The following is a 16,731-nucleotide window of genomic DNA, read 5'->3' on the forward strand; positions in this document are numbered from 1 at the left end:
AATTTTTCTTTTGATTTCTACTTTGACCCATTCAGAAGTGTTTTGCAGAAGTGCACTTAATGTCCGAATATTTAGGGATTTTCTAGATGTCTTGTTATTGATTTCTAATTTATTTCTATTATGTCAGAGAATATGCTACATATGTTTTTCAGTCTGAAATTTCTTGAGCTTTGTTTGGTGGCCTAGAATATTTTGGTGAATGTTCAATGTGCATTTGAAAAGAATGTGTATCCTCACGTTGTTAGGTCTAATTGGCTAAATAGTGTTCAATTCTTCTACATCACTACTGATATTTGTCTACTTACTTTATCTATTACTAAGTGAGAAGTGTTAAAATCTGCAACTGTGATTTGCAAATTTGTCTCTTTTTCCTTTTAGCTCTGTCCATTTTTGCTTCACATATTGTAAGACTTATTAATATACATTCAGGATTGCTATACATTTCTGATAAATTGACCTTTCTTTCATTATGAAACGATGCTCTTTATCTTTGGTTCTACTCCTCGTTTTGAAATCTACTTTGTCTGACATTGATATAGCCACAACAGATTTCTTACGCCTGGTGTTTTCATGGTATATCCCTTTCCATCTTTTTCTGTCAACCTTTTTCTTTGTATTTAATGGGCGCCTCTTGTAAACAGCCTAGAGTTAGTTCTTGTGTTTTTCATCCAGTTTGACAATCTCTACCTTTTGTTTAGTCCATCTTCACTTACTGTAATTACTGGTATGATTGAGTTTAAATAAACTATCACTCCACTATTTGTTTTCTAGTATCCCATCTAATCCTTGTTCTTCTACCTTATTTGGGGTTATTTTTTAACATTTCACATCTTTGGAATTAATATTCCATATTCTCTATTGCCTTGTATTATTTTATTTAATGTTTGCTCTAGGGATTACAATACTCATCTTTAACTTATCACTGTTTACCTTAAATTAACATTATACTAGCTTAAGTGTAATACTAGAATCTTAAAATCATATAACTTCATTGACCTACTTCCCTTAGTTTGTGCTATTTTTGTCATGTACTTTACTTTTACATATATTATAAACCCCAGAATATACGTGTATGTTTTTTGCCTTAGACAGTAGTCTCTCAAAGGGTAAATTATTTACCATTTCCGGTGTTCTTTATTTCTTCTGGAAGATGCAGTTTACCATGTGATATCATTCCCTTTCGGCATGAAAACCTTTCTTTAGCATTTTTTGAAATGCAAGTGTACTTACTGGTGATGAGTTCTCTCGGCTTCATTTGTTTGAAAATGACTTATTTCTCCTTTATTTTTGAAGAACACCTTGTAGATTTAGAATTCTAGATTGATATTTTTCTTTTAGCACTTTAAAGATATCATCCATTGTCTTATAATTTTCCTGGTAAGACTTAGCTATCATTTTTCTTTTTTTTTAAAGTATTTGCTTATTTATTTATTTATGGCTGTGTTGGGTCTTCGTTTCTGTGCGAGGGCTTTCTCTAGTTGTGGCAAGCAGGGGCCACTCTTCATCGCGGTGCGTGGGCCTCTCACTATCGCGGCCTCTCTTGTTGCGGAGCACAGGCTCCAGACGTGCAGGCTCAGTAACTGTGGCTCACGGGCCCAGCTGCCCCGCGGCACGTGGGATCTTCCCAGACCAGGGCTCGAACCCGTGTCCCCTGCATTGGCAGGCAGACTCTCAACCACGGCGCCACCAGGGAAGCCCCCATCATTCTTACAGATGTTCCTTTGCACATAATGGGTCTTTCTTGCCTGGCTTTATCTTTGTTGTTCAGCAATTCAGTTATGATGTGCTGAGGTGTGTATGACTTTCTTCTTGGGTCTGTAGGTTGTTTTTCATCAATTTAGGTATTTTTAAGCCATTACTTTTGTAAGAGATTTATTTCTGCCCACTCATTCTTTCCTCTCCTTCTTGGACTCAATTACACATGATGGACAGTTTGGTATTGTCATTGAGGTTCTGTTCATTTTTCTCCCAACTTTTTCTCTTTGAGCTTCAGTTTGGATCATGTAGGGGAGGAAAAATATCTTTTCCCTCTACTCTTCTAAGTTGTTGGCTGGAGCCCTGTAACAAAAGACAGATTAAAAAGAAAGAAGCATACAAATTTATTTAATATAAGTCTTACATGACGTGGGAGCCTTCATAAGGAAATGAAGACCTGAAGAAGTGGTTGAACCTTAGTATTTTTATGTTAGATTTGAAGGGTGGAGAGTTGTGGAAAAATATGATAGAACCCCCAAAAAAGGGTATAAACTGAGTGTAGTAAACTGGGGGAAACAGCAAGGTCTGCTCCTTCAAATTCCCTCTTGGTGTCCCTCTGTCTTCAGAGATAAGGTCGATCCTTTCCTCCGGGTATAAGGAGGGCACCTCTCATATGAGGGTTCTATGACTTGCTTCAGGGGAAGCTCTGTAAGTCCTTCCTGCACCTGCTGTTTCTCAAATTCCTTCCGCTTGAAATATTTAATATGCTATATCATATTTGGGGGTAGCATGTTTTGACCTCTATATTACTATTGGTCTATCTTCTAGTTTACTGATACTTTCTCCTGCTGTTAAGCCTTTCTAGTGAATTTTTTAATATATTGTTTTCAGTTCTAGGATTTCCATTTGGTTCTTAGAGTCTCCATCTCTCTCCAGAAATTCCCCATTTCTTCATTTATCTTTTCCTGTAAATTCAACATATTTACGACGATTAAAGTCCTTGCTTACAAATTTCAACATGAGTTGTTTGCTTTTTTCTCAATTGTGGACATTTTCATACTTCATTGCATGTATAGTTAGTTACCTTTTTCTTACTGGACATTATGTATGACATACTGCAGTCTAGATTGTTACCTTCCCCTGAACACTGTTGGATTTTGTTCTAGTAGGCAATTAAATTCCCAACAGATTCCCCCATTGATTACATGGGGGCTTAGTTTTAGGCTTTAGGTTGTGTTAGGGTGAGTCTATTTTAGTTTTGCATTTTGCCCTTAGTCCTAGGGCTTAATCCATGGGCCTGGAACGTGCTGTTACTTCTAAAGTATGATTCTTCCGAGTTTCAAAGAAAAGCTTGGTGTTTATCAAACACCTCTAACTGGGCAGAACTTGAACTCCAAACTTCTCTCCAGCACCAGGTATTTGCTGGAATCTGTAGCCAGCTATTTCACCTTTCCATTGTTTTCCCCTGTGCTCATGAGACTCTTGCCCTGCTTATCAATTTAGGATTCAGCCAAGAATTTGAAGGCAACTAGTATGCATATTTTATGGCTTTCTCCTCTGTCTCCCTCATCTTCAGGAAAGTTTCCAGACTCAAACTCCAACCTGACTTCTCAGTTTAGTAAGACTCCCTTTCTGCTTAAACTCTATGCCCAAAAGTTCATGCTAATCGGGGTGCAGGGTGGGGTACCCTCGAGGGGAAAGCTGGTTAAACATGTATCTCCTCCCGTGTCCTTACCTTCTTTCAAGGATGGTCTCTGCTCCAGTTTCTATCTGGTATTGTTTGGTCTTCAACACCTTCAGAAGTTGATTCTTATATTTTGTCGAGTTTATAATTATCAACAGGAGGGTTAGTTATAAGCCAATCCATCATTACCAGAACCAAACTCCCTAACTGTATTTTAAATGTAAATACATCTTGTGGAGGGGGAGGTCCAAGAGGGAGGGGATATATGTATACATATAGCTGATTCACTTCATTGTACAATTGTAAAGCAACTACAGATTTAAAAAATGTAAATACATCTTACCTAATGTATTAGTGAACACATACACAATTCTATCACAAATGATGTACTTTAATATTTTAAAAACTTTTTTCAATATACTTGATTTCCCTTACGCTTTAAAAAAAAAAAGAAGTATTTGAAAACATTACTCTGAAAAGGTTTCAAAAGCTTTACCAGACTCCCAAAAGAACTCCCAACACAAAAATGTTAAGAACTTGAAAAATGTATGTTAAGAACTCCTGGCCTTAGAGAGTCCCTCCTGCTGCTGCCATAGGTTTCCCGCAGTTGGGGGAAGGAGTTTCTCCAGGATTCATTACCTACTGAATACCTACTATGTGTCAGGGACTGTCCTAGGCCCATGGGACAGAACAGTAAATAAAACCAACACCCTCCACTCAGAGGTTGGCAGGAACACGAGTGTTCTTTTCACATTTCCATGTAGAAGGACCAGCAGGAGAGTCTTTCTCCTCCAATGACAGGGTTACCTGATGTAGAGGAACAGCCACTGGCTCATATAGATTAATTGGATAAAATCCTGTTGAGAGGCTCTACTCCAGGTTTATTCGTTCTCATCCCTCTTCATCCCGGCCTACTGTCACAGACCCTCCACCCCTTTCCTGTGGGAGAAAAGGACGTTGCAGGCGGGCAGGAGGAATGTCAGGTGCTGCAGGGAAGCCATAAACTAGGGGAAGACCAACGACTGGATTTGCAGCCTTTGGTCACTGGCACCCTTAACGAACTCAGTGCTGAGGTGGGGACAGAAGCCACACTGCTGGAGGCAAAGTGGGAGGCAGGAGTGTGGTCCTTCTCGAAGTCTGGCAATAAAGGCTAGAGGGAACGGCTAGGCAGGGAGGTAGGCTCAGCAGACAAGCTCTTTTGGGATGAGAAAAGCTTTGGCACTTTTTAAGGCTGAGGGCAGACAAAGATTGAGTTACAACGAAGTAATTAGTGGGCCAAGTATGGGTAAATGGGACAACACGGAGATAAGAGCACGCGACAAGCATTCAACAAACTGTAGTCCTTGTACCCAACCGGAATCCACTTTTTTGGCGGGGATTCCACACCATCTCCGTGTGCTGAGTGCACTTCCTGCAGAGTCCCAGACCCTATCACTACTTAAACTGAGTTTGGAGTTGAAGACCCACTGGCCTGAAACAATCTTCGGCTTCCTTCTTGACGCCTCTGTCAGGTGTCCACATCCTTGTGGATGTGCTGCCACCTGCTGGAAGGATGGTGGAAGTGGCGACAACCATTTGCCGTAGGGAGCTGCTTTTCTAAAATGGCTGCAGAACCTTCTCCCAATCCAAACCAGAAACCAGAGGAAGCAGGGAGGCCTAGGCTTAAGAAGTCTGCAGGACTCCCTACGTGCAAGTCCTAGAGCTCCTCTGCCATCCGAAAGGGTAACCACCCTCCATCCTCATCTTCCTTCCACTGGAAGTCAGAATAATACCCCTGGCTGGAATAACTAGTAATACACAGGGCTGGACTGTTCCTTCACTTGAGAGGAAAGAAAAACAGCAGTTCGGAAGAAAGAATCCTGTTTTTCTGCTCTTGTCTTGCCCCACAGCAGGTTACAGAGAGGCCGAGATAAAAGCCTGGCACACTATGGGTACAGTATCAGCACCGTTAGCTGCCAGTGGGTTTGCAAGGTGGGTTCAGACTTTTATCTCAATGCAGGCCCTACCCTAGGAGGCAAGAACTCCTGCAACTGCGCTGCTAGCAGGGTCAGGTTCAGCCCCCCCTGCCAAAGGGAACCCACCAACACCCCACTACCACAGGGTCTTAAAAGTTAATACAAGTACTGAATAAGCACTGGCTCTGCCAAGCTGGCAAATGCTAATTCATGTTCCTAGATGGCCAAAGAGTCTACTAGGCTTTCAGGTTTAAACCCAGAAAACAGCTGCAGCGTAATGAAGAAGGCCCTGCAGACCCAAAGACCAATCTCACAGGCCCCTTCTTCAAATTCCAGTTTGGGACAGACTCAGTTGCCATTAATGACATAACTTTTCACTTGCTCAGCTAAAACTCTACTCAGCGTTGCTTTAAGACGTAACATACTTTAACTCATGAGTAGCCCTAATGGGCTCCAACTAATTAAACTTTTAATTCTAGAAAAATATAGGCTGCCAAGGGTTCATTTTATTATTTTTTTAATTTTTATCAGAGTATAGTTGCTTTACAATGTTGTTAGTTTCTACCATACAGCAAAGTGAATCAGCTATACGTATACATACATCCCCCCTTTTTTGGATTTCCTTCTCATTTAGGTCACCACAGAGCACTGAGTAGAGTTCCCTGAGCTATACAGTAGGCTCTCCAATGGTTCATTTTAGCTTTTAGCTTTGCCTGACCAGAGGATGTCCCTCTGCTGGCTTGATTTTTCTTCCCAGCAGCACCCAAACTTCCAATCTTCCACCCCTTCAAACCAGGTTATCTGTCCTGGTCTGCGCCTTTAGTACTTACAATGGACTTGACTTGGTGAGTGGTGCACGATATGCGCAAGGTTTAGATTCCCTCATCCTGCCAGCAGCTCATAACCAGGACAAAACTAATTCAAATCCTTTAGTTTGCCCTCTAGTCTACCAGTACCATACTCGAGTTGGCACTTTCATTCTGTACCATCTTGCGCATCATTTTTCAACTAAATATATGTTAATCGCTTGACCTAGGCCTTTCATATGACCTTCAATTGGAAGTGGCGGGTGGGCAGGGAATGCTTAATAAGCCAGAACGTCTGCGTTCTCATCATAGTGCAAAACCAAAGGCCTTTCTTGTTGGTTTAACCCGAGGGTGCTGGGGAAATTACAAAAGATATTAGGTCCATTGGCTAAACTGGTAGTTTCCTCTCCAGCCTCACAGTCCCAAAGCCTCCATTGTGGCCCATTCATCCAGCAGGAATTATACTCATCAGTCATTGCTCTCGCATGCATATCTATAGGAGGCCAGACCAAAGTGCTCCTGGCCCTCTTTCCAAAGCACTTTTTCAGGACACCTGACCCCTCACGCCTGTTTCTAAGTGGGATAAGGCCACAGCGGATTTCCAATGAGCCTTTCATGTGACATACACAGGGCTGCAGAAAGTTGGTCACCTCACCAGCCATTTCACCAAAACTTATGGCTGGGATACTTGAAATCAAAGCATAAGCATTTTCACAGGGGAGTGGAGGAGATCTGGAGTGGCACAACTGATTTGCCATGCTCCACTCTCAGTGATATTCCAGGAGAAACACTCTAGGACAGGAAGTACAAGTCTGGCACCAGAGTTTAGGACTTTTAATTTGTCCCAAAGTTGCTAAAGCAAAAATCATGATAAAACATTCTGCTTTCCTTTATAACCCACCAACGCAAAAAAAACAAAAACAAAAAACCAAAACCAAAAAACTCCGTAGGAAAAAAATGGTTTTGTACATGGGAGGAAACAATATAAATTCAAAACTTACAGATAAGGGTTAGCTCTATCACTCATCTCTTTAAAAAGTTTTTACGAATATCCAGTCAACACCAACAGGGTTATCTCCCTTGAAATGTTATCTATACGGATTTCCAAGTAGACCACAGGGCTGTATACTGTCTTGGAATGTCCTCAGAAGGCTCCGTCATTGAGCAGGTAACAGAGTAAAAACCTCAGAGTCCTTTCTTTCAAATGGAAGAGGGAAAGACAGGGATAGAAGAAACTATTCAAATTTCGTCTTCTTTCCTTGTGGCTTGTGGTCTCCTCCTCCTCCTCTGCCTCCTCGGAAGCCTCCTCGCCCTGCAGGAAGGCAAGCCATCATTGAAGAGTGGCTGCAAAGCCGCCAGTTATCCCCTCCCCAGCAAGATGAGTGAGGACGTGGGGACTTATGCAGGAACCTGGACCTGCAGGCTCAGGTTCCGAAGTGCACAGCCACGTGCTATCCAGTGTACACAGTTGGGTAGGCCACCATGCTCCTTACCTCCAAAGCCTCCCCGGCCTCTGCCACCAAATCCACCTCGGCCACCTCTGCCACCACCTCTGCCACCGAAGCCACCTCTGCCTCCTCCTCGGCCACCGAAGCCACCTTCACCCTTAGGCTTGGCCCAGTCCAAAGTAACTTTGTTTCCATCAATTTCACCATCTTCCATGGCCTCCTTGGCAGCTTTGGCCTCTTCCTCACTGTTGAAGTCTACAAAACCAAACCTAAAAACACCAAACGAAATTGCTCATTATAAAGCCAACACATGGAACAAATGCCAAGTTACTCTCACATGTTGGATGGTGATACTTAACTGGGAAAAGACCCAGGTGAGGGCAGTTCCCTATGGAAAACTGAAACAGAATGTCCCACAAAACAGCTGAATATACCTCTGTGAAGACAGAAGGCAACAATGCTAGCTCTGTGAATTGTCTCTTCTTCTCGTGCGAATCCTAAACTGTCACCGATCGACAGAAAGGAGCTCAATGAGAAGACGTCTTAGGTGGGAGCTCTCCACCTGGTGGACGCCACACGTCCCCTGCATCTTACTTACCCCTTGGAGGATCCAGTCTCCCGGTCAGTGACTATCCTTGCACGAACAGAGCCGTCAAACGACTCCTTTAATGTCTCTTCTGTAGTATCCTCAGACAGACCTTTGACAAACAGAGTTTTGGATGGCTCTGGGAAAGAAAAAATAAAAATTGTACTTTTTGTTAAAGTCACAATTCATAACAACATGCTGGACTTGCATGTTGCAGTCTAGTAGCTGACTACTGGCTAAGAATGCTCATCTTAGCAAAAGGTAGCCTTTCACCTTGAGTGTCTGAGGAAAAGCAGGTAAAAGCAACTTGGTCAACTAACGTTTAAAGCAAAGGGCTTAGACCAAATGCCATGTCAAGTTTACACTGATCACCAGAGCAGTTGAGAATCTTTTATGGAAAACAGGAGAAGCAGCAACCCAAGCAAGTGAAAGTAGTTCTAAACCAAGCAGCTACAAACACCATGTAAGACAGTAAACCCCTGGCAAATATGCTGCTCAGTGTTGACTTAGCTGGATCAGAACTTGACTATCTAGAGGACTTTTCTTGAGATTTCATCAGTTATTTCTCAGATAATCAGTCATCATATCCAGTATCATTTACTCAGCAGCAACGGAAACGTTCTAGATCTGAGGACGCAACCACACAACATCTTGTTAATGAAGTAACTTACGGCTTCTAGCATTAGGTGATCCCCTGGGTCCTTGCAACTCCAGCCTGATGGCTCTGCCCTCAATTTCCCTTTTATTACATGAATTTAAAGCTTCTTTAGCATCTTCAAATGACGCAAATTCTATAAATGCATACCTGAGGATAAAGAGTCAACATTTAGAGTAAGTTACCAAGCGCACAGCTCCTCTGATGCCACCAAGCCGTTTTCTTGAAACACTTAAATGGTGCAGCTTCTACTAATGGCCAGGAGAACATCATTTTACCGCCACAAGATACTCTTAAAAGCCTGTAACTGACAACATAAAGATACTAATTATTTTACCCTTTAGATTTGCCATTCTGGTTCTGGGGCACTTTGATAAACGTTGCCTTCTCAAATACTTCCTGAAGAGTTTCTTCCGTTGCACTATAGGAGAGGTTGCTTAAAACCAGGGTTTTTGATTCACCTACAAATAAAGACATGTCAAATTAAGACTGAAGCAGTAGTTCCCAACTACAGTCACAGCTATACATTGCTCTTAAAGAATTTCTGAGCTGGGAGAGTTAACACAGCAATGCTGATACAAGTGGAACCCTACCTGGTATTCAACACATCAAGCACCTACTATGTACTGTTGCATGCTGCTTCCTTCCACTCCGACTGTTCAGATGTAAGCTGACTGCAGCCCTGTGTCTTCCTAGCATATTCTAATTTTTAAATGCACACGATCTAAGTCCTTTACAGTATAAAACGTACAAAGGAAGCTAGATTTATCTGTGTTCTAGTACAAAGATTTCATATAGCTCTCATTCAAGACACTCAATTACAAATACAGGTATAACTTGCTGATCTACATCTATATCCAATTTATCAGTCAACTTTATAAAGTACAAAGATGCAAAGGATTTCTTTTCCCTCCATCAATTCCAGAACCCCGTAGGAAGCCTATAAATTCTTACCACTCCAAGTGCTATTCTTTCCACCTCTATAGTCTTGACTTTGACCTTTCTCTCCGGTATAGTACAGGGAAATGGATCGCCCATCTATCTCTGTTCCCTGCTTTTCTTCCAAGGTTTTCTCTGCATCAGCTTCTGTCTTAAATTCAATATAAGCAATCCTACAAAAGGAAAAAACGTTAAGAACTCACTTGATTTTTAAAACCATATTAATTCTCTAACACAAATGTTTTTAATCTCAGCAATATGCCCGTATTTCAGATGAGTACAATAAAAATGTCCTTTGTTTTATAGTAATTGAAATGTTCAAGGTTTCTGCCATCTTCCACCTTTCAATTTAAACTTTCCTCCCACTACAGAAAGTTTGCCAAACACTTCTAGAAAATTTGTTCACAGTAAGTCCACCTCACTACAATTAATTATTTCCAAAACATTTACTGTAAGCTAGGCACATACATAGTATTTTATACATTAGCTCATCTTATAACAAAATCACTCTATTTTATCACTTAAAGTACATCATCCCCACTGTACAGATGGGTGACTGACGTAGGTTACAGAATAATTAATTTGCCCAAAATCACGAACACAGGAACATTAAATCAGCATTTCTTTTATAAATTAGTAAAGTTCATTGATTTTAACGAAACACTGCAGTAGACACGAAACATACCCTTTACTCTTCCCATCCTTGCTGACTAATCTGATCTCCACAGCATCTTCAAACACTTCTTTTAATTCTTCCTGAGTAACTTTATAAGGAAGATTTTTAGCCAAAAGTGTTCTCGCATCTCGATCTAGATTAAAAAACAAAAACACAAAAATGAACTGGATGGCTTAAAAGACCATTTTCCCCCCAAAGATCACCAAAGACTGACCAATGTAAAAGTTCTGTTTAAGAAATAATTTTGAGGGACTTCCCTGGCCGTCCAGTGGTTAAGACTCTGCGCTCCCAATGTAGGGGGCACGAGTTGGATCCCTGGTCAGGGAACTAAGATCCTGCGTGCCACACAGCACAGCCAAAGAAATAAAAATAAAAAGGTTAAAAATTAAAAAAAAGAGATTCTACAATGTAGGAGGCACTCTGCTATTATGGAGATATAGCAGTGGCAAAACAAATTGCTGTCACAGCTGACAACAAACTATGCACTGAATATTTAAAATACAGCTAAATATGTAGTATATAGAGAGGAGATGTTCAGTATTTTTCAGTTAAAAAGATCATAAAAAAAAAAAGTGTAGGGAATTCCCTGGTGGTCCAGTGGTTGGGACTCCGAGCTCTCACTGCAGGGGGCATGCTTCGATCCCTGGTCGCAGAACTAGCATCCCGCAAGCCGCACGGCACGGCCAAAAAATTTTTTTTTACTTTAAAAAATTAAAAAATAAAAAGATCATAAACACACACTTGAAATGTGACAAGTGCATACAGAGAAGGGTAAAAGATGCAAAAGGAGTAGTTAGGGATCTGCTCTAGGTCCAGTGAGGAAAGGACTCTGTATTAATTTAGGTACATCTAACCGATTATTTTTTGATTAAGTCTAGCAAGCAGTGCCAGGCCCTGTTGTAAACATTTAACATTCTAATTCATTTAATCCTCACAACATTATGAGGAAGCCAAAGGAAAAAAAGTTAAACTACTTACCCTGGCTTGTCTACATTAGATTAAATACATAACCATTAACAAGTATCATCATTACCTAAAGCTTTACATACCTTTCTTACTGTCTTTTCCCTTTGGTTTTTCTAGTTTAATTTCATTGCCAAAGACTTTTAAACCAGTGAGTTCCAAGGCTTTTTCCAGGTCTTCAGCAGATTCAAAATCCACATAGCCAAACTTCCTTTAAGGCGAAGAGGACAAAAAAAAGAAAAAAAGAAAAAAAAAAAAGTTACAGGTGGGGGGAAAAAACAAAAAACAAAAAAACCCACCAAACAAGAGCCACGTAACACATATTCTGGGCGAACAGTAACACTAACATGACAGTGCAAGCAAGGATTAAAAAGCACCTATACAATTAACAAAATTGAGTCAGGCTCTTTTAAGCTGAGGCTACAGAGCAGGATCTAAGTACTGAGACCTGATGCAGGTTCACCTCTGAGATCTTTGTTAGTTACACTGCGCCTTAACAACTGATAGCAGATGACAAAAAAAACCTGTTTAAGCACTAAGATAGGAAAATCCTGTCTGATTAAAAGCATTCACTATTATGGCTTCTCAGGTCTAATAGATACTTCTAGGATAAGCATCAAATCTCATTATTAGAAACTAGACCGTGCTATATCAAAAGTTAAGGAAGACTAGGGAAATTTCAATTTCGGGGTTTTACAATTTGATAGTCCAATGATTTAATTCATTAATGTCTAATCTTCGAAGACTTTAACATACTCACATTTAAGGATAATGGGCTAAGGTTCTAAAAGGGGAAGGAAAAAGCATTAGCAGACCCACGAGTATCATGCAGAACTACGGCGTAGCTCCCCCATACTTACCTAGACACACCAATTCTGACATCAACAACTGCAAGATCATTTTTAGCAAAAAGGTCACTGATACCCGTTTTCAATTCAGGAGCAGATTTACTGAAGTTCAGGTTTCCAACAAAAAGATTGAAAGATGTAGTTGGTTCTGTGGCTGTACAAAAAATTTACTCAAATTAGTCTATTTTCCAGTATATTTGACTATTAGTCAAATTATTTCTGTACATAGCACATCAGTACATTGCAATATAACATCAGGTTTCAGTATTAAGTCCCTTTGTTGTTCATCACTTGTGCTATTACGTGTTATTTCCCAACCTCCCAATTCTCTAAGTTACCTTCCACTTTCTGTTTCTTGGCTTCAGGAGCTGCTTTTTGTTTGGTCATTTCCTTCTTTCGTTTTCCAGGTGCTTCTTTGACAAGTTCTGGTCAAGATTGCAAACAATCTATGTCATCCACAAGTAGCCACACATACCCAAGCACCTCCTTTAAACAAAACTCATGCCAATGTACTTCAGAATCTAACTTGATTACCTTCCTCCTCCTCCTCCTCCTCTTCCTCCTCCTCCTCGTCATCCTCTTCCTCCTCCTCGTCTTCATCCTCCTCCTCCTCGTCATCCTCCTCATCCTCATCGTCATCCTCTTCATCTTCATCTTCAGCAGTGCTCTTTGCCTTCACAGGAGCAGCTTTTGCTGGAGCTTTCTTTCCTTTGGCTGGTGCAGTCTCCGTAGCTTCTTCTTCAGAGTCTGAAAGAGAAGCCACCTAGTCAAAAACTCAGAATTATCCCAGTTCTATTCCTAGTCCTAGGAAAAGCCAAAGGAAAATAAATGTAATCTTGTCCATGCCAGTGTGCTTAGTTAGTTGCTATAGGAAGAATTAACAAATCACTTGGAAGCAAAATTCTACACTGTGAAAAATACAGGATGAGCTGTTTGAAGAATGTTACTCAGGAGCAGGCAATCATGCATGGGTACCACACACGCACCACTAGTGCACCACAACCAGCCCAGAGAATCCCTGGGATGATTCGTCAGGAGTATCGCATTACCACCCACACCTCGCCCCTAATGTATCTTGCAAACAGGAGCCCAAGGACTCCCAATACAATGCCTTACCATCCTCGTCGTCCTCATCCTCCTCCTCGTCGTCTTCATCGTCATCTTCGTCCTCGTCATCCTCATCATCTGAGGCAGGAGCAGCAGCTGCTTTCATCACCGCTGGCTCGAATTCATCCTCCTCCTCCTCTTCATCATCCTCATCCTCCTCTTCACTGTCGTCTTCATCTTCCTCATCACTGTCTTCCTTCTTGGCATTCTTGCCGTTCTTCGCTCCCTTGGCTGGAGCGGCTGCTCCCTTCTTACCAGGGGTTGCTACCAATGCTTTGCCTGGTGTGGCTCCCTTTTTGCCAGGTGTTGCTACTGCTTTGGCAGGTGTAACCGTCTTCTTGGCTGGCGTAGCGGCTGTCTTTTTGCCAGGGGTGACAACTGCTTTCTTTGCCGGTGTGGCAACTGCAACCTTTTTTGTTGGGGAAACCATCATCTTCTTTGCTGGAGTTGTGGTAGCCTTTTTGCCTTTTTTCTGAGGAATAACAACCTTAAGAATAAATAAAAACCAACATAGGCCTGTTTCCAAACTCAGAGAGCCTTGGTCCCATAAATGAATGCTAAATTCTAGCACTGCCTCTAGTTGAAGACCACATGCACTAGAGGTTAGCAAGTTAAGCTACAGGGTCAAGTAACATGTCCTTCTGTACGCGTGAGGCCACAGTCCTCATCCTGCAGCACACCCTAACACGGACTCGGAAAACAGACTGTCTGGATGCCACTGCGTGGGCTTAGGCAAAGTTTTAAAACTTAATCTTAAGCCTCAATAGTTTTCCCATCTGAAAATAACTCAACCTTATACATTGCTTTACGGATTGAGTTGATGTATGTAATTAAAAGCCTTACACATAGAAAGGACTACCTGTTAAGTATTATTAAGTTATTTGGGACTCTCACAGTGGGTGGAGGAATAAAGTTCACTGAATGCTCATTCTTAGGACCAAAGAGAAAATGAACATCAAATAGTCAAGCTGTACAGTCAATCGCTGCAAAATTAATACAAAGAGTGAACACATTAGCTTGATAAAAAACTGTCATTTATCTACATTTAAGTCACACTCAAAACCACATTTTGTTGACTATTGGTTTTATCAGGTAATGTGTGTCAAAATAAAATCTTTTTAAATTCTAAATAAGAAATATGAGCAAATACAGCAATTAGTTGTCTTTACAGTGAGCCAACAGTAGCTGGGAGTGCTAATTAAGTGCTAACACAATGAGAGGTGGCAACCCTCAATCCACACATTATAACAGTGTTTAGTATTATCAAGCCCATATAGGATAACAGAGACCAATTAATCCTACCTAGAGACTAGAAGAATCTGTTAAGGCTAACCTCAGACCTAAATATAATGCTCAGAGCTGCCACTCGCAGGACAGTTAACTGTCCAGGCTGTTTCTCCAGCTGGTACGTGGGGCTAATGTGTTCAAAGTGGAAAACTAATAATATATTATTGCATTATATCACACCAAGCCCTGCAGAGGGCACATGAAAACTCCACACCTTTCCTCTCAAGTTCATTCAAACACTTACTCTTATGGTATCTTGACAGGTCAATAAAAACTTTGTGAAACGCTGGACCATTACAACAGGTCATATATGAATGAATATAATCCTATTTTTTGCCAGTATTTTCAGACATCCAATATCACGTGCTTTTAACTCTCCATTTTGTAGTTTAACACAATTCTGCGTTAAACTATACACAATTACCTCTTCTCCACTGCTATCATCCTCTTCATCTTCTGACATTTCCTCATCTTCACTATCTTCTTCTACCTCCTTTGGGGGAGGAGCCATTTTCTTGGGGTCACCTTGATTTTTACCGGCCTAAAACGGACACATTACACATTACACTTCCCACATTTCAGGCCATTCTTCAGAGTAAAACTGCAGTCATCTCCCTCAGAACCCGCTCTTCATACTGTTAAGTACAATTCACATAAAAACTACTCTTCATACCAATGTTAACACAGGTGAATTCTCAACTTCCCACATATTTCCTGTCAAGTTCTTCAAAAACCAACCTTAGGATAAAAACGCAACTTCAAGAAAACGGTCTCTCTCTTCTTGCTACCTCCTTTAAGCACACCCATTTTAAACACTATACATCCAGCCAGAATCGAACCTTGCATCGCGGCACAATTTTTCAATAAAGCCTACAATCGGACCACTGTAACAGCTAACAATCCACGGCCCTTCACCCGGGGAAAACCACCTTAAAAAAGCCTTTGGGGTAAGTTGTGGTACCTAATCCAACCACCCTCGTCTGAATTTGAATTAAGGCCATCTTTAAAAAAAAAAAAAAATCCACGTCTTAATCTTTAGTTTTCCATTAAGTTTTCCTTTCCCAGGTTATCAACCCCGCCCCTTTCATCCCCGGCAGGGCCACGTGGGGGTAAGTCGCAGGCCACCATGTGCGCGCAGCCCGGCGCAAAAAGCACGCGGCAGGGCCTCCTTCCGGAGCCCACCTGCCGTCCGCCCGCCAGCCCGGAGCTGAGACCCCGTGGGCCGCCGCTCTCCGCCCCAGGGCCCTCAGCAGGCACCAGGACCCACGCGGCGCGGCCCACGTGGCGGGCCGCGAGCCGGGGCACGTGCGTCAGGAGGCGGGGCTCCGCTCGGGCCCGTCGCAAGAGTTTGGCCTCATCCGTGCGGGGCCCAGCGCCCCCTTCCCGCGCTCAGCCCCCAAGTCCTTCCCCGCCGCATCCACCATCCGCGGCACCTGCCGAAGCTCTTCACGTCGCTACCACACAGCCAAAACCCGCGAGACCTCCCAGCTAATCGCGCGAGACTTCCCGCACTATGGCGCCCTCGAAGGCGCCCGGGACGGCGCGCAGGCCCTCCTCCTGGCGGCGCCGCGCGCGCGCTCCTCGAAAAACAGGCCTTGACGTCCGTGCTCGCGCGGGCAAGGCCTCTTACCTTTGCAAGCTTTACCATGATAGCTGCTATGACTGCGGAGTGTGTGGCGAGCGAGTGGCGCAGATAAGCCCAGAGGAAACGAAGCAACGTCGATGGCGGCCGCTGATCGCAGAGCTCGTACGCTTGGCTGCCAGCTAGAGCTCGAGACTGAGGCGAAAGACTGAGCCTGCCCAGTAATCGCCTCTGGAAAGGCGACGACGGCGCCCTCGTGACTCCGCCGCGACCAACCAGAGTTCGCGTCCCTCCCATAAGCCAATCGCGAGCCTCTACCTGAGAACGGCGTGGGGCGGGGCACGGGCAGGAGTGGGCGGGCAGAGGAGGCCAGAGAAGGGGGGAGGGGATTCGTGGCGGCGGCCTGGGGGCGGGACTCGCTTTGTGCAAAGCCAGCGCTGATTGGGCCGTGGGCGCGCGGTTCCCGGAGTGCCCATCCACAGCCCGCGCTCGCGGCGCCT

General features: G+C 42.8%; 1 protein-coding gene across 5 annotated transcripts; it reads right to left on the bottom strand.

The window, feature by feature from the left end:
* Window positions 1–6,959: 6,959 nt before the first annotated feature.
* On the bottom strand, window positions 6,960–16,453 carry LOC309662962 (nucleolin). Of its 5 annotated transcripts, none has more exons than XM_082466164.1 (14): window positions 16,280–16,453; window positions 15,074–15,190; window positions 13,372–13,834; window positions 12,790–13,002; window positions 12,594–12,680; window positions 12,268–12,409; window positions 11,494–11,618; window positions 10,454–10,577; window positions 9,784–9,941; window positions 9,167–9,290; window positions 8,846–8,979; window positions 8,187–8,313; window positions 7,634–7,857; window positions 6,960–7,452 (listed from the first exon to the last, which is right to left on the bottom strand). In XM_082466164.1, the coding sequence occupies exons 1-14, from the start codon at window positions 16,295–16,297 to the stop codon at window positions 7,376–7,378; spliced, it is 2,133 nt and encodes a 710-aa protein (XP_082322290.1). In that variant the 5' UTR covers window positions 16,298–16,453; the 3' UTR covers window positions 6,960–7,375. The 5 variants fall into 5 exon arrangements, with proteins under 5 accessions (XP_082322290.1, XP_082322291.1, XP_082322289.1 ...); XM_082466165.1 differs by having other exon boundaries at window positions 12,594–12,679; window positions 12,834–13,002; window positions 13,372–13,849; XM_082466163.1 differs by having other exon boundaries at window positions 13,372–13,849.
* Between the last annotated feature and the right edge of the window lie 278 nt (window positions 16,454–16,731).

Source organism: Balaenoptera physalus, assembly GCF_965194825.1.
Source record: "Balaenoptera physalus genome assembly, chromosome: 6".
NCBI lineage: Eukaryota > Metazoa > Chordata > Mammalia > Artiodactyla > Balaenopteridae > Balaenoptera > Balaenoptera physalus.